The sequence below is a fragment of the Photinus pyralis genome, unplaced genomic scaffold, assembly GCF_008802855.1.
Source record: "Photinus pyralis isolate 1611_PpyrPB1 unplaced genomic scaffold, Ppyr1.3 Ppyr1.4_LG9, whole genome shotgun sequence".
Taxonomy (NCBI): Eukaryota; Metazoa; Arthropoda; class Insecta; order Coleoptera; family Lampyridae; genus Photinus; species Photinus pyralis.
This window is the reverse complement of record NW_022170878.1, coordinates 21,363,893-21,386,721: the sequence shown is the minus strand read 5'-3', so window position 1 is coordinate 21,386,721 and position 22,829 is coordinate 21,363,893. Positions and strand designations below refer to the sequence as shown.

Genomic DNA, 22,829 nt, shown 5'->3' with positions numbered 1-22,829 from the left:
TAATTTGTTCTATACTACTTTACGAATGGCAAGCGCGCGATGCTATGTGACGTCACAATGTCAAACAAGGGACCCCCTTAATATACAAACCTGTTGCATAATGACGCGCAACCGTAGGGCTTGAGAGAAGGTGCCGTTGCATACAATATCCAATCACACATTTTTAGTTTTTTTAGGGGAATTTTTTTCTAAAATTTATGTGATAGTTTTGTCGGTCTGTCCGTCCGTCTGTTTCTCGTCTATCTCGGGAACAAAAAGAGCTGTCGAACCTTTTCCAATCGATTTATACGAGTGCAAAGATCAGTACTGTTGAATATGAGCCGGACTAAAAGTCGTGTTTCCGAATGTGAGCCGAGTGTCAAACAATCGTATGTGATTCTTTGTAACCACTTTCTCTGTCATTTGTATTGTTGGAATATAATTATAATCAAGTTTGATATTCATACAGCGCCAGCTTAGTATATAAGTAATTTTGATATACTTATGTCAAAAATTAATTCAAGAAATGTGTCATTGTAAGTTTATATTAAAACTGATTTTCGTGTTGACTGATTAAAAACTTTCATCGAACTCATTCTGCTAATATTCTTACAGGTTATGGGCCCAGATTATGAAATGCGTGTGTGCGTTTTAGTGTAAATCGATAGAAAAATAAGTTAGTACGAAAGTCAACGTTATACTTCAGAGAAGTGTTAAGTTCAGAAAACTTGTATAAAATGGAAGAAAACTCGAGTATATTCTTAGGATTCGAGAAATTAGTCGGCAGGGAGAACTTTAACAATTGGAAATTTGGGATGAAAATGGCGCTTATGCATGAAGGTCTTTGGGGATGCATAGAAGGCTATCCAGAGGATGACACAACCAAAGAAAACGGTAAACAAAGGTTAGAACAGAAAGCTCTAGCCAAAATATGTTTGGTGGTACAACCGTGCACTTACCCACATGTCCGTAATGCTCGATCTGCGAAGGAAGCTTGGCAAAATTTATCAAAGGCTTATGAAGATACGGGATTGTCAAGGAGATTGAGTTTGATCAGGCAGTTACTAAGAATTAAGTTAGAAGAATATAAAACTATGGAGACATATTATGTAAATGAGGGAATGTCACTAGCTCAAAAGTTACAAGATATGCAACATCGGTGGATGATGAGTTTTTGAATACGATCCCATGGTCATAGCAATTGAAAATTGTGTTGAATCGATTACAAGTGATTTCGTAAAAGCTAAATTACTTCAAGATGATAAATATAACAAGGAAAATCATGAAGTTGCGTTGTTATCAAATAAAAAGACATGGAAGAAAGGTAGTAAATCGGGAGTAAGATGTTATTCGTGTGGAGGCATGGGACATTATAAAAATCAGTGTTCCTATAAGAGCTCAAATTCAGAAGAAAATAAAATGTCTAATGAGAGAAAGATTAAGTACCAAGAGGATAAAAAGGATCATTTCAAATCCGAGAAGGCATTGCAGATTTCTGTTACTAAAGACAGTGCCCAATATTCCCAGAAGTGGTACATTGACTCTGACAACACACATGACATTTGAAAGGGATTGTCTTGAAGATTTTGAAAATATGATAGATTCCAAGATTGTAGTTGCTAACAATCAAAGGATATCTGGTGCAGGTATTGGAAACGCTCAAGTGCATACCAAGGCAGGTACCAAAACAATATCCAAGATCGTCTATGTTCCAGAATTAGGGGCTAACTTACTGTCGGTGAGCAAAATGGTAGAAAAGGGACATGTTGTGGTGCTTAATCAAGACAAATTTGTTATTTAAGATAATGAAAAATTCCAGGTCAAAGGAGAGGTTGTGGCTACTGTGACCATGAACGGTGGGCTCTACGAGTTGGACGTTTTGGAGCAGCAGAGTTTGCTTACTGTGGCAAATTCAAATTCCGAAGAATTGTGGCACAAGAGTCTAGGCCATCTCAATCGAGTTAGTATGCAACTATTGAAAAATGCAATGGCCGATGGCATAATGTACGGCAATGGAAAAGGGGACCAATGTCAAAGGAAAGCAGGCGAGGCAACCGTTTAATAAGACAGGAGGTAAGCGAGCTACAGATCTTTTAGAATTAGTACACACAGATTTATGTGGACCTATGCCAGTTTCCTCTTGGAGTGGGGCAAGATACATTTTTGTACTAATTGATGATTATACAAGAAAAGTATTTGTATATTTTTTGAAATCTAAAAGTCAAGTCCTAGATCGTTTTAAACAATTTCAAATATTTGTTGAGAATCAAACGGGTAAGAGAATTAAGAAGGTTAGAAGTGACAATGAAACTGAGTATGTCAATGAAGGTTTCACAAACTACTTCAAAAGGAAAGGCATTGATCATCAAACCAGTGTCACTTACACACCTCAACAAAATGGTGTAGCAGAGAGGACGATAGTAGAAAAAGCTAGATGTATGTTGCATGAGGCAAATCTAGATCAAAAGGTGTGGGCTGAAGCTGTCAACACCGCAGTATATTTGAAGAATAGATCACCACACAAAGCCGTAAAAGGATGACGCCAAAAGAAAAATGGTCAGGATTGAGAATTAATCTCGAACACTTAAAAGTTTTTGGCTGTATCGCAACAGGCTCACATACCGCAACAATTGAGAAAGAAATTCGATCCAAAGAGCAAGGAATATGTGTTCGTGGGTTACGATGAACATACTAAAGCTTACAGACTGTTTGATATTGAAAAACCAGGTCACATAATCAAATCTAGAGATGCCGTTTTCTTTGAAAATCAATTTCAATCGAGAAAAAGAATTATTCGGCTGGATACTTTTGAATTGAAACCTTTTGGCCCACGACCTAAAACTGATATTATATATAAACATTTTTCATTTCGGGAAGCTTTGCAACGACTGATTTGGAATTATCACTCGAAAAATAAACACTTTACTTTGGCTGACTTACTAAGGGACGCGCGGGAAAATTTTGATTTTGATAAGGGGAAAACTACTTTGTATAACATTCTAAAATCCATGGGTTATAAATACAAACACGTAAATGGACGGAAAATTCTCTGTGAATAAAAACATGTTGTTGCGTCCAAAATTACATTTTTGAGGAAATTCTTGCAATACCAAAATTCAAGTGAAAATATAACATTCGTGTATCTGGACGAAACTTCGATTTTTCAAAATGGATCCAGCGTCCGAAAATGGGTACACGATTCTAAAATTAAAAGTAATCCGTCTAAAATTAAATCAGAAGGGAAAAGTTTTACTGTTTTGTGTGCGGGGTCTCGTTTTGGATTTTTGGAAGGGTGTAGGTAATCTATTACAAACTTCAAATAGTAACGATAGGGATTATCACAAAACTATGAACGGGGAGATTTTTCAAAATTGAGTGGTTAATCAATTACTTGGCATCAAAATTTTTGTTTATGACATGGAAAATGAATGGGAACACCAAACTCTTCAAAGTTCCAGAATTTAAGGAAAGATTCAAGGATTTCATCCAGAAAGAACTCACCACATAACAAGCGGAGACATGGAAAGGAATCATAATCCTCACCACGAACTCAGCAGGGGAAACACCAGTTAACACCCAGAAGAAGAAATGCGAGAGTAAGACACCATCAGGCAGCTGCTCTATAAGACTAAAATGTTCACCAAAGAATAGTAAGCTACCCGCCAGAAATAAGATTAACAGAAATGTACTAATCATCAAACAGCACAGACGGAAAACAAAAGACCCAAGGAAGAACATTCCAATGGCACCGTGGAAGCAAGAACTACACTCAAGCGCAGTTAGGTATCAATGCGGTCGTTGAGGGCATCTCGGGTATAATGGTACTGACTTATCGAGCAGTGGTTATCTACTGAGGGTCTACACCACAGATCTCCCAAAGCTGATTCAGTCCAGCCCCTGGTCCAGCCCCAAACTAAATCTGCTCGAAGTTTATACCAGCATATCGGCATTTAAATGTGGAAGTGTTTAGTTCATATAGAGCACCACCAGCAACCTGCTATTACTAAATAAGTTCATTATATAACAGCCTTTTGAAATTAATAATGTTCATTTGAGCCAATTGCCTACTCAATAAAGTATGAAACTTATTGAGCAAGTCGTTTCTCATGAAATTTATACGTATTGACCTATAACAAAATTACCACAAAATCCAAAACTAAATCTACCAACTAGGTTTTGCACCTTGACAGGAAATTATCATTTTGTATAAAATGGAAATAACCTAATGCGTGACAGCATATACACAGTGAATTTCATCACCCTAACATGGTCTACTACTGGGACAATAACTATTGAACGGAGTATATTATGTTCCTACCGTAACTACTTCAACTGTTCGTAAGATATTTACTTCGTGCTAAGTACCAGAGTCATCATGAATAATTAAACATTTACCGCCCAAAAGTAAACATTTTATGCATTTTGCACTTTACCATAGCTTGTTAGGTAATCACGTTTATTTGCATTTTTCGATACTTGGATAATTAGACAATTTTACCTTTAGAAAATTACTGCATCTGCTTCCAATCTTCTCCACCACACACAAATACAATTAGACGTAATTGTGGCATAAGTGATTTCGTGTTGCCACCACTTTGGAAAATGATTACCCCATCAAGGTAACACTATACACGAATTTTGCAGTCACCTCCACATCCCTTACATTGTTTTTGGCAAAATCTGTAAACGCTCCAACCCCCCTGTCTTTTGCTAGTGGAAATTGTAATTGCAAACCACCCCCTAACGATGACCCACTAAGCTGTTGACATGGCGAGTTATGTTCTTGTTTTCCCGTTACAATGTCCAAATTAAGTCATGGTACCTTTCCAATTTTACGTCAACTGATGACGTAGGGAATAATTTTCGCATTAAACTAATACGCCCATTAATCTTTACATTTCTCGCTCTGTGCGAAAGATCTGAAGGACTGGGATTTCCAGGGAGCAACAGACGAAGTGGAAAGTACCAGGCGTAAGGCCTGTACGAAATTTTTTATAAGCGTTTACGCAAGTCACTAGTAAATCCATGTTTTATTCATGAGATCAGTGAATATTTTATGTAGCCATAAATTTAACATTTATCAAAACCTATACCGATTCTTATGGTTATGACGTAATGTTTGTAAATAAAGTATAATTCGCAAAGCGTCCAAAAGAAAATGGTACCTCGGGATTTCCTTCAGTAGATTTGGGGCCGCTCAGTGGCAATCGTCTCAGTCTAGTCTGTAGTGCCGTGCGTTACTCATCACAGTGTTGTCAATATTTCCCACACCAAAAGGTAATTATCTTTAATGATTATTTAAATTTCCCACGCCAATTCCGTGGCGCTCATTGTCATCAGGAAGCAATGATATACCCAAATAAGTGTTTTTACCTATTAATTAATTACGTAACACGGAACCATCAGAACTGATAGTTCTTAGGAAAAATTCCAAGGCTTTTTCGACTAAGTCACCAAATTTTCTTGGTAACTCCGGTCCTCGCAAATTATTTTCGACGCGACTGACCGTTTAAATTTTTTTTGCGAAAAATCGGCCCGTCGCCACCGACACGAAAAAGTGGAATTTGCAAATATCGAGCGGTAGTTAATTACAGGGGAGCGCGAAATCTCGGTTGCGAGGTCATTTTGTACGATCGTACGATCCTCCGTAAACAACTTTTTTTTGTCCATCGCCCATCATCTCTCTTCCGCGCCGACGACGGAACCCACCACGTAGAAAGTTGAAGAGTTAATTACGTCTCATTGGCAATTCCATCGCGTATCGATAGCGGACCATAAACATTTGCACTCGCCATCTTAGTCTAGTTTGAACAATTAATTGCTGAAGATTGAGAAGAACTTGCGGAGAGGGTTGAAGTGGTACAGATCGTCAAAAAATGCAGTTATCACATGAACAGAATGCAAGCTTAACTACCTAATTGTATTATTTCAAGGCATCTATGCATGCTAGGATTGCCAGCTGCAATTAAAACTCGATTTGTTATAGTCATTGTTGATTAAACTATTTGTCATTTCATCAAGATCAACAATTCAATTCTTTTTCTTCCATGCTCACGTTTGTTGGAGCTTCGGATTAGGTAAACACAAAATGGATGGCGGTGCTTCCAATTGCCCTTATCTCTTGTCTTAGGAATTCTCCAAGGTGTATCTTAAGACTAGATTCCACTTACTGTCTTTGGGGTTATAAGATTTGCAAGCTCAAGCTCTCGATTTTGTTTTAAATATTTTAGCTTCAGGGATTTGACTTTTGGACTTTAAGTTTCCACCCCTCACGATTTCTTCAAAATGATGACAAATTTGGCAGAATGCTTAATAGCAAAAAAGTTCCTTTCCTACTGCCGCGCAAAAGCTGACGGCAACAGAGGCTCTTAAATTCGCGATCGGACTGGTGTCATCTTCAAAGACCTGGCAGCTAGAAGGAAGCCCACAAATTGTGGGTGATTCAGATTAATTACAAAAATCCTTAAATTTCAAATGAAATTACGATAAAGTAGCATCTCAGAGTACCACAAAATTGACAAATTCGTTGTTGAGTGCATATAACAACCTGTTTCACTATGTACATCACTTGATTCTAGTCATTTTTTAATGTAAAAGGTACCTATGATAGCACAAAATTACCACAAAATACTAAACAACAGGTCTTCCGAGTACTGGAGGGGATTTGACGTATGAAATATACTCCCACAGTACCCTCAGGAGAGAAGGACTCGGTACTTATTACCCCTATACCACTCTCGTAGAATGCTTTGGGAAAACATATCGGAATCCACATACGATAATGCTACCCCTTCCCCCCCAATCACTTAAGTTTTCAAGACACTTATGGTACTTTGGGAAGGGACAGCCGAATCTTCCCCCTCTTTAGAAGTATTCCATATTCTACAGGATCGTGGTTCAGAGTTCGATAGTATTTTCTTGAAAATTATAATGTGAGTTCAATGACTAAATAGTGTAGGAGAAGATTGCAGCACCGTAAGGTCTGAAATGACCCCTAGTAAATGAACATTCTATTACCCAGTAAAAGATTGCCTGATAATTCTTGCTCTATTAACTCTCGCACCTTCATGGAACCCATTGGGAAAAGGTAAACGAATCTTCTTGTATACTAAAGGGTATTCCATATCGCCCTTCGTGTATACTGTGTATATTCGTCTACTGGAGGGTATTTAACTTTCCACCCCTCACGACTTCTTTAAAATGTGGTTGTCAGTTTTGACTGAACCTTTAAAAACAAAAAATTTCCCTTCTACATAGCTCGAAAAATTTGACGGAAACAAAGGCTTAAATTCGCGTTCGGGGTGGTGACATATCTAAAGTTCTGACAGCTAAGGGGCGGACGTCTACAAAATTAGGCGTTCACAAACATTCAAATTCTGAACAATTCAGATAAATTAAAAGGACTTCCCCAAATTCAAAGGACAATTCCGAAAAAAGGAATAGAGACCAATAATACATGCAAAATCAAACAGTAGGTCCTTCAAATAAAGCAAAAGTAGCATCTCGAGTACGACAAAATTGTTAATTTCGTTGTTACCCCTGGGACTTTCATTTATTTTATTTATTTATTTATTTATTTATTGTCCCTCTTGTTCTAGGCCCTCAACAGGCTTACGCCCAATTACAGAGTGACCCGCATAATGCTTTTTTTAGAGGTGCCCCTGCAGAAGGTCTTAAGTTGATCTATACTACTCCGGTATTTACCTTACGAATTAGGAAAACTGCAGGAAAACCTAATTCGGAGTAGCTCGAAACTGGTCTAAGGAAATTCCCATCTCTGCCGCAGATGAAAAATTCACCTCAAACCAGGTTTGAACACCCGACCTCCGGATTTATACCCCAACGCTCTATCACTGAGCTATAGTGCCGGTTATGATTCATGGAACCCTTTCGGAAAAGGTAAACGAATCTTCGTGTGTACCCCCCAGACCACCCGGTACTACGTTTCCCCACAAAAACGCCCACTCATTAAAACTCTCATGATAGTTTTGGGGAAAGGACAGCCGAGTCTTCCTTTCTTGAGAAGTATTCCATAATCTACAAGATCGTGGCTCAAAGTTCGATAGCCTTTTTTTGAAAATTATCGTGTGAGTGCAAATACGAAACACTGTAGGGTAGATGTAGCCCCGAGGGGTTTGCCCCCAAGTCCATACCCCCCAATAGACGAACCTTCGATTATCCAGTAAAAGATGGCATTATAATTCTTGCTCTACTATCCGGGGGGGAAAAAAGGAGGGGGGTGTCTTAGCCAGTAAAAGATTACTTGCTTTATGATCCACAGAAGAGGATCTGATAATTTTCCCTCCCAAGAGATAAACTTTTACGGGGGAGACTCTTACCGGGGGGTATGAAAAACCGCCCAGGATACTACATGCAGTGGTTCCATCATCATAGCCATGGCTGAGGGTTAGAGGATGGTTTGAAATCCTCGCAATGTTTTCAGATCATTGCTGGGGGGTATTCCACATCCCCCAGATCCACCGGTCATATGTCCTGTGGAATACTACTTTGCAGAAGAAGATCTGATAATTTTCCCAACCCACAAAGTGTTACGAGTCCCAAGAGATAAACTTTTTGCGGTGGAAACTCTTACCGGGTGGTATGAAAAACCCCCAGGATACTACATGCAGTGGCTCCATCATCATAGTCTTTTCTTGAAAATTATCGTGTGAGTGCAATACAGGGTGTTTCGAAATTGGCGCACACGGACTGTGGGATGGTGTTATACAACGAAAACTGAATACAAAGTTCCTCTACCAGTTTTTGATCAGACCGGCACTTTTTTTTTACTAGCAGACGGCGGACATTTTGAACAACTGTTGTAATTACGTACTCGTCATAATTATAGTTTATTTTGAACCTTCTTTTGTTTTTAAAAATGTGTTAGTATTAAGTTTAACCAGTGGCGCAGCGAAGGGAGAGGGGCGGAGATTTTTAAAACCGCGGTAGCTCGAAAAATAGCGGTCTGATGGAAAACTGGTAGAGGAACTTTTTGTTCAGTTTTTATCGTATAACACTATCCCATAGTCCGTGTGCGCGAATTTCGAAACACCCTGTATAATGGCACCATTCGGAGTGAGGGACGACGACAATGTTGCATTGTGTTGCTCACGAATTGGGCTCCGTTGTTGCTTTGGATACGAGGTAAGGGAGGGCGTTCCGTAGCGAAGGAATATTTCTGAGAGAAAGACTTGGGCGCAGGCTTGGCTGATGGCTTGAGTGAGGGCGAACAATTCCATCTATCGTGACGCTAAGTCTTCGATTATTATTAGGATCCATTTTTCTTTTGTGAGTGCCTCGGAGAAAGGTCCCAAAAGATCGAACTCTATTACCTCAAATCTACTTGTAGCCGCAGGCGTTTGAAAGGACAGCCGAACCTTCCTTTCTTGAATAGTATTCCGAACTCTGCCGTACCGTAGTTTAAAGTTCGATAGCATTTTCTTAAAAATTATCGTTTGGGCGCAAATACTGTAGGAGAAGAATATAGCACCTAGGAGTCTGTAATACCCCCCAGTAGACGAACATTCTATTACCCAATAAACGATGGTTTGATAATTCATGGAACCCTGTGGGAAAAGGTAAGCGGATCTTCACTGATCACTCCGGATCACCCCGGTCCTCAGTTTACCCACAAAAAGGCTTAGCCATCAAGACTCTCAGACCGAGGTGTCTGGGTGGTATGGAATACCATACCCATCAGTACACGAATATTCCAGTACCCAATAAAGGTTGCATTGATATTTCTTGCTCTATTATTCCTGGAACTTAATAATAATAATAATAATAATAATGTGTTTATTTCCACCAAATTAAAGAAATGGAAACCACAGGGGTTATCGGTTCAGTTGCTGCACAGGCAGGTTCTGATCTTCCACCGACTCCCTGAATACAATTAGAATTAACATAATCAAGTAATGCTTATAACTGAGTAATATAATAAAAAGGAAAATATGAAATAGTAATAAATGCACATAGGAGTAACTAAATGAGAGTGAGATGAAAAGAGATTGAGTAATATACTAAGAAAAGCGGACAAAGAGACGAGAGACAAGTTAAACAAGATAGATATGAATGACAATCTACAACGTACGTACAGAGTCATGGGCTAATATTTGACGCAATTTAATTTTGAAATACTGCGGAGAAAGGGGCTTAATCAAATCTGGAACAGACGAATATACTTTAAAAATATTATAACTAAAAGATCTCTTGTACATTTCTGTGTGATGAGAGGGTGGAGTAATCCCACCACTAAACCGTAAATTTAAGTTGTGAACATCGGTTCTAAAAGATATTTTGCGGTATAAATATGGAGGAGATTTGTTCCAGATAATTTTATGATACAGACACGCCGCAGTAAACAGTCGCCTATCCCTCATGCTGAACCAGCGTAATTCTTTTAATTTTGAAGATACTCGGTCAAACTTCCTAAGACCAAATACTAGTCTAATTACTTCCATGGAACTCATTGGGAAAAGATAAGCGAATCTAACCCCTAAGACCCCCCGGGTGCTACGTTCTCCCTCGAAGTGTTTAGCTATAGCCTCTTTAAAAAAATGTTATGTTAGGGCTAAGGGCACTAAACTTCTTGGTAAAGCATGTAGAACCCCGAGGTGGGGAACAAACACTCTCCACGCCTTTCTCTGCAAACTGGGCAGAAGAAATTTTGTAACAAAGAATAAATTATTCGTAGATACTCGATCCGCATGCAAGGCACCATCAAAAAAGATCATGAAAGAACAACACGTCAATCCAGCCTTTGTACTCGAAGAAAAGTACACGTACAGGTACGCGATGTGAATATTAATTGCACGTGTATTATTCCATATTGTTATAGAGAAGAAAATGGTCCGAATAAACCGGTGGAGCACAAAATCGAACTAAAAGAGAGCAATAAATCGATAGACGAAGAATTTGACCCCTTCAAGCACAGGACAGTTGAACATCCCACCACGTAAGTCTTTTGTACACCATACAAGCGTTAAAGTATTCTCTTCCAGAAATTGGGAAACCTTCTTTCATCTAATCAAAGGATGCCTGGGCACGGGAATTTTGGCGATGCCCAAGGCGTTTAGCAACTCTGGTTATCTGCTGGGAATACTTGGTACTCTATTTATTGGTTGCATATGCATATATTGCATTCATATACTCGTCAAGGCCGAGTACGAGCTGTGCAAAAGGAGAAGGGTGGGTAGTCTCACTTTTCCGGCGACGACCGAAGCTGCGTTTCGGGATGGGCCCGCTTTTTTCCGAGCCATGGCGCCTGTCTCAGTGTAAGTGGCTCACTGTAGTTAATTGTAATACGGAACGTGAGTTATAGGCACGTGGTGAACATCTTCGTGTTGGTCTACGAACTGGGAGCCTGCTGCGTTTACATCGTCTTCATAGCGGCAAACGTGCGGAGCGTTGCCAACGTGTACATAGACGACCTCGGCATTGCGGTCTACATGGCGATCTTCCTTCTGCCGCTTATTTTCGTCAACTGGATCCGCAACCTGAAGAAGCTCGCGCCTCTATCGACTGCGGCCAATGCGATTTCGTTCGCCAGCTTCGCCATAATTCTCTATTACATTTTTGACAACGGCGTCAGTTTCGAGGGCAAAGACGCGGTGGGCGAATTCGAGAACATTCCGTTGTTTTTCGGCATCGTTTTGTTTGCGCTAGAAGCTGTGGGAGTGGTAAGCGCCACAATTACATCTTGTCCAAGGCTGACCGGAGGTTTCAGATACTTCCGCTGGAAAACGAAATGAAGACTCCTCAGTCATTTGGAGGCACCTGCGGCGTACTGAACGCGGGTTTATCGGTGGTACTCGCCCTGTACCTCGGGTTGGGACTATTCGGGTATCTCGCGTACGGGAACCAGGTCGAAGGATCAATTACGCTTAATTTGGTGGCCACGGACATGTGAGTGCCGATAGTTCACTGTGGTAATCTGATTGTAATCTTTCAGTTTAGCACAGATCTTGAAGATCAGCTTGGCTTTGGCCATATTTATAACGTACACGATCCAGTACTACGTTGCTATTGACATTACGTGGACACAGTACCTGAGCCCAAAATTCGAAGGGAAACCGAGAAAGGAAGTTTGGGAGTACGTAACGAGGACTGTACTCGTTTTACTTACATGTAAGTAGCAAATCTGATTGACAATTCGCGACCAAGACCATTTTCAGTTATACTGGCTGTGACCGTCCCAGCGTTGGACTTATTCATCTCCTTATTTGGAGCGCTCTGTCTGTCTGCACTGGGTATAACCATACCTGCGGCTATTGAGACGTCAACCTACTGGTACACCAGGGACGGATTTAGCTTTTATTTTATGGTCGTTAAGAACGCGGCGTTAATAGTCTTTAGTCTTCTGGGATTGGTTGCCGGTACCTACATAAGTTTGCGCGACATTATCGTCGAATTTTCATAATCTTAGATTGTAACTCATAAGTGAATCAGTATTATCAATCTGTAAATAGTGCTTTGTTATCAATAAACGATGTTTTCGACATTCACTTCCTATGAAAAAGAAGGTGTGAAGAAGAGAGACGTAAAAGAGGTACATACAAAGACATTAAAAGCCTCACTTGCAATAAATATAATTGAACATTTACTGTAACAATTAATTTTTATTTATCAACGAGTAGTTCAGTAATAAAAACTGCACACCCCTTAGGGTCCCTGAGGAAGTTTGACTTTATCTCCTCTCAAAATCTGAAAGTTAGTCTATTGCTCTGGTTGGATTAAAATCGAATAAATACGCATTGATAAACAATAAAATTGCACCAACGAAAATAGTACGTCCTCGCCCTGATAGTCTCACGTTTATTGCTCTTATCTCTAGTCATACTTTCGTTCACGTTTACTATGAAGCGGTACAATTTCCCTATGTTTAACAAAATCCAAATTGAAAAATTCACACAAGCGCTCGCAGTAGGTAACTCTTGAACGTATTCAAAAGGCAAACCGCGGGCCTCTCCTATCACCAACCTTGCAAATTACAAAGCACACAGGAAAACTGGCAGAGTGTGACAGACTGTTCAACACAGCTTCTGAGGGAACCTCAAAACAGCAAGCTACCCAAATGTCATTTCTGCCAAGGGCGACAATTCATCCGTGAACCGGGCCAATACAAAGCGCAATAGTACGGCCCCGGGAAATTTCGTACTTGTGGTCACGGACCTATACGGTAGGTGGATGGAAGCATTCCCACTAAGGCGCGCTAAGGCAGACAGCGGCGTGATCAGCCTAGCAAACGGGGTATTCGGACGTTTGGGATTCCCAGAACAGTGTCCGACAACGGATCCCCATTCACGTCAACCATCATGGGAAAATGGGGTTGTTTCCATTGAATTACCCGCCACCCAACCTAAGAGGTAAAAAATGACGCCGCAAAGAACCGACCCGAGAAACTGGGTTAAATACCTGCCCATCACTGAGAACTCGCAAAAACGCAGTAACAGGCACCCCCCGAATCAGGCACTGAGTTGGGATACGAGCTTCCATGACCAGGTGAATGGCAGGCCAGGAAAGAACAACCGCCTCGACAAGGAACTGAACAACCCCGACAGTGAGCTTCTCAGGCGCGCAATTAAAGTACTCAGTGTAGTTTTTCTAAGAAATGGAGGAAGGAGACGGCCGGGCATGGAAACCGTCTCTCACTTCCACTTCCAATTTTCATACAAGAAGAAAAAGTGACTCCGGGAAATGCCGCCGGAATGTACTAATTATCCCATGTCTTCATTACCATACGCAAGGACGCACGTTCTCCGCCTTGCGAGATACTGGTGCCACGGAACAACTTCGTCCGCGGAGCTGGCAAAGAAAATGATGGCGTTACCCGGAGGTGAGGTCAACGCATACATATCGCTCACCCAGGAAATGGAGGGTCACCGTCATCATTCTAAAACGAGTAGAATTGCTCCCCTGGCAGATGATGAGGGCGATGCGTCGCACCATATCGTGATCATCTCCGTTACACAGAGTCAGAGGACTTGTGTATTTTAAGGCTGATTTGTGGGACCACCGAGGGGCATCGATTTTCTGAAAATCAACAGTTGAATCTCAGGAGAGAGTTTATTGAACATCCCCGTAACTTCTACATTTTGGATGTACGTGAAATAAGATTGAGTATTCTCTGTAGGTTTGATAGAGGAATGCGTAATCCCTTTGGAGGAGATCTCGCACGGTCTCAGTAAACGCGTTCCTAAACCGATTTTAATTTAAAGAACGCTTTGGCCATGGATTTCCTGCAAAGAAGCATCTTCAAACAACATATCGGGTCGAAGATCATGAAGGAAACGACACCTTGCAGCTTTAGAACATAATCTATTCTTCGGGATGAAACAGTCCTCTGCTCGAGGATAAATCGAACCTCTTGGATTATAGTTGCACACCAGGATTTTCACATCGTAAGATTATCTTCAGCATATTATAGACTTTCTGCCAACCGAGACAATAAAATCCACCGCCTAACTTAGGTACTACAGCTTTTCGCGTCTCCGTCTGCAACATCTTGTAATGGTCCTAAGGTTCTATCAAGCCGACACTGAAAACGTTGACTTACCTATACTTACCGGTGGTAACTGGGAAATAACTATGAGCAGAGCCACCTACCTTTCGAGTCGAAACGATGGACGTTTTGCGGCACTTTCGAATTTGGATGGCAGTCGGCTCGATATATGGGTGGCACGAATGAAGTCCTACGTTGTGTAATCGGTTCTTGAATGTGTTGGGATGTGAATTAAATAAACAGAACTTTTGTGCGTAAAAAATGACAAGAACAAATAAATATATTACGCACACAACAAGACCATACCAGGGAAACCTTCTATGGGACAAAAACCCCGGCATAGGACACACAAATACATGAAATAAATCACCTACAGCAATAAAATGCAAGAGAAAATACACATAAATAAAACATCTCAAATTGTATGATAAAAATCAGATAATCAAAACAAATGCAATTAAACAAGTTCATAAAAACAAAATACACAAGACATCATAAATGCAGTAGAAAACTTGATAAATCAATTCAGTATAAAAACACATCAAAATAAGCTGTACGATCAATTGAGTTAACACAACTCGTAAAGTACATAGGAGACATGTAAATGGTGTGGCTCTACTCCAGCCTTCAGTTAACATAAATTAATTTAACACGAAAAGTACATGTGAGAATGGCAATTGCAAGTATTCATGTGAAAATCGATTATCGCTCAAGCAGAACATATTTTAAATAGAGGAAATGTTAATGAGAGGGCCCCTAAATATCTCACATTGCTAAGAACTGCAATCCGCACGAGCCGAGTGGGCAACAGATACAGCGAACGGTCGAACTGTATTAGGTACCTACCTACTCCACGGAGACAGGTTGAACCACTCGCACACAGAAACATCAAATAAGAGAGCCCCCCTTCGTATAGCTAACGCACAGTGCAGCGCGCCACGAATCAGAAAGTAACAGATACAGCGAATCAAACTGTATTAGGTGCTTCCCTCACGGAATAGTTACGAATCAATCGAACAAAGCAACATCGCACTGATACTGATACTTAACTCTTCGTGGATATAGAAATAAATACTTAATAAAACAAATGAATGGCATAATCACCTACTGTACAGTATAGGTAACAAACACGATTCATCTAATGGTACTCAAAAACAAAAGCATGGAGTTGGCCATATTTAGATACCGTAGTTTATGCAAGCAAAATGTAAATCATATCAAATTGTGGCAAGAGATTCAATAATTAATAGCTAGTACAAGAAAAAATAAAATGGTTACTAGCTTAAATACACCTTCAAACTTCCTTTGCTGGGGGTTATCGCTATCACCAACCAGATATTACATGATGGGCAGTAGTAGTACAGGAATGGTAATTTTTGCGTGCGCAGTAGCCCCTCCTCCCCCCACCCAACAAACTAAATAATCAGAAAGGAAAACCCGGGAAAGCACATCATGCTCTCCATCTAAGAGTAAAAAATAAACAAGTTAAAAAGTAATCGTAAAGGATTTACAAAAAGCGCATTTCAGTTTATAATAAAAATTTCATTTCAATGCTTTTCTAAATAAGAAATTTGGAACTGCGCATGCGCAAACCTAAATTTTGAAACTAATGTTAGATTTTCCTTTGTTCCAAGCACCTAAGTATCAAATTTCACTTAAATGCTTCCATAGATAAAAAAGTTGGCACTGCGCATGCGCAAAACCAAACTTTGAAACTGGCGCTAGATATACATAGAAAACAAGCTGTTAAACATCAACATAGATTATCCTCTTTCTTAGATATCACTCACGGCGTCCCCCAAGACTCCATACTAGGCCCAATATTGTTTTGTGTGTATGTGTCGCAGATAGAATCTGCTGTCTCTTTCACAAAACTGCATTGTTACGCGGACGATACGCAATTATATTTGTCTTTTCCCCCAAGTGTAACTGAATCAGCTCTAGCTGCGTTCAACTGTGACCTAGCAAGGCTAGCTGAATGTTCGAAATCCCACTGCTTAAATATAAACCCCTCTAAGTCCGTTGCTATCCTGTTTGGGAAGAAAAACGATCGTGAACGGCATCTAAATGACATCTGCCCTAGAATCGACGCAGCCACCATTCCCTTATCCACTCAAGTCAAGAATCTAGGGTTGCACACAGCACATGGATAGCAATTTGAGGTTTACGCAACATAAATTGCAAAAAGCGTACAGTGTGCTACTCATTTATCAATATAGACGTTGTTTTGAGATACGCATTAAAGCGATGCTCTGTTCCACCCCGATGCTTTGATGACCATGTAGATGTAGTGTATAATAAATGTATTACACGCTCAGATTGTAACAGAATTCAAAAATTGCAGAATAGCAGTATTAGGATAATTTGCGGCATTCGAAAATTTGGACATATAAGCCACAAGCTGAATGATTTAAATTGGCTGAATATGGAGGGCAGGCGAAACTTGCACGCAGCCTGCTTTTATTATAAACTATTAATAAATAAAACGCCTCCTTATCTCTATAACAAGCTGAAATTTCGAACTGATGTTCATACCTTAAATTTACGCCATAAAGGGCTGCTTACACCACATATTCATGCAACGGCAATATTTGAGAGATCATTTCTCTTATAATTTAACGCAATGGTTTAATACACTAGATATGGCCATCAGTAAGTACACTTTCACAGCATTCAGAACTCGCATTATTTCGAAGTTGCTACTGCAATAATAATTAGCGCACTTTTGAATTTTGTTTCTATTTTACTTATCTTATTTTTAATATTTTTATTTCTTTTCTGTGATTCAATGTCTTGTAAAATCCATGGTATACCTCTACCTACTAATGACCACAACATTGTCGATCAAGTGGAATCATTATGGGTTAGATGGAAGAGCAGGGGTAGACTTTCTACTCCTGAATCTCGCCCTAGGCAATGTATTCGTGGCTAGCAAAAACAAAATCAATAAAGACCGTTATTATTATTTATTATATTATTTTCTTTTGTTCCAAGCGCCAAAGTATCAAATTTCACTTAAATGCTTCCATAGATATAAAAGTTGGCACTGCGCATGCGCAAAATAAAATTTTGAAACTGGCGTTAGATTTTCCTCTATTCCAAGCACCGATGTATCAAATTTCATTTAAATGCTTCCATAAATAAAAAAGTTGACACTGCGCATGCGCAAAACCAAATTTTAAAATTGGCGTTTGATTTTCCTTTATTCCAAGCGCACATGTATCAAATTTCGAATAAATTCTTGCATAAATAAAAAAGTTGGCACTGTCTATGTATCAAATTTCATTCAAATACTTTTATAAATAAAAAAGTTTGCAATTCGGTTTATAAATGGTCGAAATGCGAAAAGGGCACTCTGAATTTTGAATCGATTCGACTCAACTTTTGGCATTTCGTATTATATGGCTAAAGCTATGCCTATATTGAATTACATGCAATTCTGTTAATAACTAACGGAGACGTAAAAGCGATCGGACATTTCTCAACAGTTATATCGTTCACACGGACAGATAGAGGGACAGACAGACGAAGGAACAGACGGACAAACCAACAGACAGACGACAGACAGCAATACAAAATTATAAACGATCTCTAGGATCGTTAATAAACGGCAAAAGTGTAAAATTATGGAACATGTAAAAAACGGTTTGCTGGTTTTTTTACAATAACTTTTTTTGTAAGCGGTACACAAAAAATTCCTTCCTTGGTGTAAGCCTCGACACCATACGAACCAAATAGCGAAAAAAGTAGAACAATAGCTCTTAAGATAAAGAACTAGTAGCGTCTCAACGAACGAGCGGACGGACGGACAAAGTGGTCACAATAGCGCATTTTTTTTTATTTTTTTGGAAATGCGCTAAAAAAGAGAGAACCTTGCATTAAAAGGGGACGAGACGGAAATGGACAAAAAGGAAGTAATAAAAGTGCGTGAAGAGTGGGGAGAAACGCATCATTATGGGCAGTGGTGTAATAAAACTAAACCGACATCGTCTCTTCTGTTTTATAAGTCAAGTCGCGGTCTAGGACATTAGGGCGCGACCGAAAGGGTGCTGCCGTTAGGGCGCGAGACATAAGGGCGCGTGGACATAAGGGCACGAGGACAAAAGGGTGCGGGACATAAAGGCGCGGGGACATAAGGGCGCGAGGACATATGGGCGCGGGATAGAGTATTCTCTAAAAAATATATATCGTAGTTAGTTTGTGTTGATATGTTATACCAACAGTCATTACACAGGGCGTTCAAGATACCAAAAACATGTAATGCGCAATGCCAAAAGATTGGGTCACACATTTTGTCACTTTTACTTGTATATTTGTAGCGTCGAGTTGCTTAAATGATACTGTTATGCTTTGTCCCAAATCGCCGGCTTGCTCGATTTGTTCACGTCCAACCATTTAAAAAAATAACGGCGCAACCGATTATAATGTAATTCTGCAAATAGATTCTTTATCAAATTTGTAGATAGGCGTTTGAGAATTGGCAATATCGACCAAAGAATAAACAGTGCCATTTTGACATCTTCGCTTGTTATGCATCGAAGTGCACGAGTTTCCGTTATGGATAGCCGACACCAATATGATAGGCGCACTACCAAAATTGGGGTTTAATAGATCCAAAATTCACAATGCTTTTTTAACTTCTCGGCCATTTATTTAAGAAAACATTTAAAAAAGAACGGATGAACCGATTACTCTGAAATTTACCTATATATCTATATTTGTGTATCTTGAACGCCCTGTGTATTGTGTAATGACTGTTTGATATAACATATTAACACAAACGAACTACAATATTTTTTTGTTTAGAATACTTTATCCCGCGCCCATATGTCCTTGCGCCCTTATGTCCCCGCGCCCTTGTGTCCCGCGCCTTTATGTCCCGCGCCCTTTTGTCCTCGCGCTCTTATGTCCACGCGCCCTTATCTCTCGCGCCCTAACGGCCGCGCCCTTTCGGTCGCGCCCTTTCGGAGGCGCCCTAATGTCCGGCTCCGGTCAAGTCGACATAACTGACCAGCGCAAAGGAAGCGATATGATGACAACTTCCGTCGCGTGTTATGCTATTTCCCACCACCGTTATATTCTCTCCCCTTAATTTTTACTCGTAGCTCTCCATCGACTCCGTTGCCATCTTCTTTTTTCCCCTAGCTTCGTTACGAAAATCCCTTAGTATTCGGCATCTGTGCAAAACGGTCGATTGGTTGTATACAGAGCATATCATATTTTTGTTTCAGATGTAAAGGTGTGTTTAGCCTAACCATAAGGATGGATTATCACAATCTTCTGCCTCCAATCATGTAGGGTATTAGACATCATCTGATAATCCGGTTTGTCAATAGATAGTACTTTCGTCACTAGGTAATAAACGACACGTCCGTTATACTGCCGTTTCCCACACGGTTTTTTTCTCTCGTTCTTCCACTTGGTCGATTTTCGTTTTTGAATAGTGGGGCATTCGAAAATCGGTACCTTTTTTAGTCCATCCGGCAGGTTTCCTCTCGACATCGATTCTAGAAATGCCCAATTTCTTCGCAATTCCAACAACGGATCTGTTTCTTTGTCACCATAGCCTTGACACCTTGATCAGCACCTCTTCTTATACAGCTCTAACGCTACTGCTTTTCTTCTAGCGCGTCAGTCAAAGTTTTCCAGATGTCATCGTCACGAAGACCCGAATGGTTATTAAACCAGACGTACAGTTTAAAAATTCTCCTAAAGTTTCTATATACTATTAATAATTCAATAATTGCATCATGTATTCCAAATTTAATCTTATACAAATAAAGGTCATTTAGAGATGTTGTATCTCCACGTTAACGGAATGATTTGATGAACTCGGCAGTGAAAGTTCCCTGACTATCTCCGATATGCAGCTGTAGCTGCCGGACAGTAAACCTAAAATTCCAATCAAAATCAGTACAAGATCCTTATACAGCACCCATCTCCTGTATCCGAGACGATCGGGCCACAAGACGCATATTTCCATTATAGCGGGAAACGCAATGCCAAGAGCCGATAGGCAAAAGGCGCCGAACAGTGAAATGAAATGTCCAAGCATTGGAACAAACAACGCCAGTACAACTGAAAAACAGTGATCAACACTTATTATGCTATGACAATGTGTAGATAGTTACATGTGACAAGAACGGTGACAACCCTAAGCAAGTATTCACATACCCATGGCCGTTTAAAGTTGATGAAGTAGTGTGCCAGATAAGTATTCCACATTATGTTAATCGGTACAAAGCCTTGCAAGCCATATGAAATGAAGATTGCCAGCGAGTACAACCCTTGCACCACCTTGGACAGTCTGCCAAACGACGGTGAGTGTGCACAAGTAAAGTTGATAACTTACATATGATCGGGAGGTAGATTGAGGGTGATACTCGATTTAGTACCATTCCCGTATCTCCAATATCCAAACAATCCGATACCAACGTAGGACAGGACGATGAAGAACATGGCAACATTCAGCACGCCAAAACTGCCTCCAAAGCTCTTGGGTGTTTTCATGTTGTTCTCCAACGCGATTACCTTAAAAGATTAGAACTGTAGCACGTCGACTGAAAGTCAGCTTAAACCAACCACACCAACAGCCTCCAGGGCGAATAGGGTCGTCCCAAAAAATAGGGGAAACTTATACAGCGTACCAACCAAAGGTCGATCTTCTATGGGTTGAATGTCGGAAAATATATAATACAAAACGATGCCAAAACACGCGAACGTCATCAGATTAGAAACCAGTGAAAATGGAGAAAGCCATTTTAGGTTGGGCACCGAAAGGATGAGCACAAAAGGTGCCAAGAGTATTAAAGTGTACAGCTCTATTGCCATCGGTTTCGAGCGATAAACGTCGCACAACTCCTTCAGATTTGCCGCGACAAACATAACATACACGCAACAAATTCCCAACTGATATAATATTAGGAACGCGTCCACCAGGTACCTAGAAAGAGCGCGTAAGTTCGAGGACGAAGTCGAGACACTTACGGGGATAGATTCGCGAATGGGTGTAGGAATTTTGGGCCGCTCAAGAGGGCGGCCTTCATCGACTCGGGGTAGGTGAGCAGAGGGACCCTCATCCTTTTGCACAAGATGTACTGGGCTTGAACCTGAAAGGTGCGTTATGTGTAGTGGAAGATCGTAGGTGGTCTTACCAACATGTGAAGCTCGTAAGTGCACAGGATTCCGATTAGGATGGTGAATATGAAACCGTTCACCATGCCGGCGTTCTTGAAAGCTTCAGGCATCGCTAAGATTCCCGTGCCCAAGCTTCCCTTGAGAAGATGAATCAGCGTGTCGGTGTTTCTAAAAGTCAACGTGAGAGGGAATCTAACAACTCATTCACTCACGTTGTTGGGTGGGCTACATTCCTGTGACTGTGAGGGTCATAATCCTGTTCGCCCATTTGTACCTTGGCGGCCCTGCAACGTTACAACTTGAACCACCCTTACCACCATAATCGTCATTCACCCACTTCGGTTTCCATTTGGGAAACTCTTGCATAGCCACATTCTCGGTCGACATTTCACCTTACTTTTCCACAACTGCGTGTTTACATCTATAAACAAAATTGACCTTTCTTTTAAAAATTGGACGTCAATATGACGATAAAGCATAAAATGCAGTTCTAACCGGTATCAAAACCATCAAGCAAAGAATTCCTCAATTAAAAAGTGCCGCACTGTAAACGTGGGGGAACTTAAATTGACCGCCCGAATTTTCGATTGGGGTGATGAGAATGTCGATGTATAATTAAAGTTGAATGGCTGCCACCGTACGAAAATAGAATGCTAAATTTGAAAGTAATTATTTCGGTTATAAAAGGAATTATATTACCACAACGTCAACGCATGAGATGATAGCGCACTCAATTAAGTTCAACTGAACAAATTGTAGTTAATCAAATCCGTTCACGCAATCTCACGCAATGAATTACATTGAGAAGGCTGAATTTGATATTTGTACAATTTGAGTTGAGCTAACCTGGAATGTTGAGTGACACAAATTACAATTGCCTATGATTTAATTTAAATTTAATATTTGCAAAGCCAAAGTGGAAATCCTTCACAACTTACTCAGATCAGCGGGTATGATTACACACAATATTGAAAAAGTCGGGTCCGTGAAGTCGGAGTGTCGACTTGAAAAGAATTAAGTTCCAAGTATCTCATAATTTTGTGCTAATTTGTGCTGCTAATTAAAAACTTTGTGCTCATCAGGTTAATTTTCTTTTGTCGTTACCGATTACGATTCTTAATTAAGTTATTTGTATCACTCCGAAGAATTTGTTCATACTAGGTATCTTCTTTACATTTTGAATTAAGTAAATTACATTGCTGTTGTATAGAAA

The 22,829-nt window shown here is 40.2% G+C and overlaps 2 protein-coding genes across 2 annotated transcripts; one reads left to right on the top strand and one right to left on the bottom strand.

Annotated features, from left to right (window-relative positions):
- Window positions 1-5,144: 5,144 nt before the first annotated feature.
- LOC116181490 (proton-coupled amino acid transporter-like protein CG1139) lies at window positions 5,145-12,478 on the top strand. Its single transcript, XM_031501871.1, has 8 exons — window positions 5,145-5,256; window positions 10,673-10,766; window positions 10,817-10,933; window positions 10,980-11,252; window positions 11,300-11,657; window positions 11,705-11,883; window positions 11,930-12,105; window positions 12,153-12,478. The coding sequence occupies exons 2-8, from the start codon at window positions 10,711-10,713 to the stop codon at window positions 12,395-12,397; spliced, it is 1,404 nt and encodes a 467-aa protein (XP_031357731.1). The 5' UTR covers window positions 5,145-5,256; window positions 10,673-10,710; the 3' UTR covers window positions 12,398-12,478.
- Window positions 12,479-20,194: 7,716 nt separating this feature from the next.
- LOC116181217 (proton-coupled amino acid transporter-like protein CG1139) lies at window positions 20,195-22,605 on the bottom strand. The gene is made up of 10 exons (XM_031501515.1): window positions 22,555-22,605; window positions 22,316-22,462; window positions 21,954-22,269; window positions 21,829-21,900; window positions 21,634-21,784; window positions 21,467-21,588; window positions 21,062-21,422; window positions 20,832-21,010; window positions 20,611-20,786; window positions 20,195-20,557 (listed from the first exon to the last, which is right to left on the bottom strand). The coding sequence occupies exons 3-10, from the start codon at window positions 22,001-22,003 to the stop codon at window positions 20,268-20,270; spliced, it is 1,401 nt and encodes a 466-aa protein (XP_031357375.1). The 5' UTR covers window positions 22,004-22,269; window positions 22,316-22,462; window positions 22,555-22,605; the 3' UTR covers window positions 20,195-20,267.
- Window positions 22,606-22,829: the final 224 nt, after the last annotated feature.

What these genes read in the sequence shown, in the direction of transcription:
- LOC116181490 (XM_031501871.1), top strand. Translation starts at nt 10,711, where the DNA reads ATGAAAGAACAACACGTCAATCCAGCCTTTGTACTCGAAGAAAAGTAC. An exon ending in CGCTAGAAGCTGTGGGAGTG is followed by an intron (nt 11,658 to 11,704) that starts GTAAGCGCCACA and finishes CGGAGGTTTCAG; the next exon opens with ATACTTCCGCTGGAAAACGA. An exon ending in AATTTGGTGGCCACGGACAT is followed by an intron (nt 11,884 to 11,929) that starts GTGAGTGCCGAT and finishes GTAATCTTTCAG; the next exon opens with TTTAGCACAGATCTTGAAGA.
- LOC116181217 (XM_031501515.1), bottom strand. Translation starts at nt 22,003, where the DNA reads ATGTCGACCGAGAATGTGGCTATGCAAGAGTTTCCCAAATGGAAACCG. An exon ending in CCCTGGAGGCTGTTGGTGTG is followed by an intron (nt 21,011 to 21,061) that starts GTTGGTTTAAGC and finishes TAATCTTTTAAG; the next exon opens with GTAATCGCGTTGGAGAACAA. An exon ending in AATCTACCTCCCGATCATAT is followed by an intron (nt 20,787 to 20,831) that starts GTAAGTTATCAA and finishes GTCGTTTGGCAG; the next exon opens with ACTGTCCAAGGTGGTGCAAG.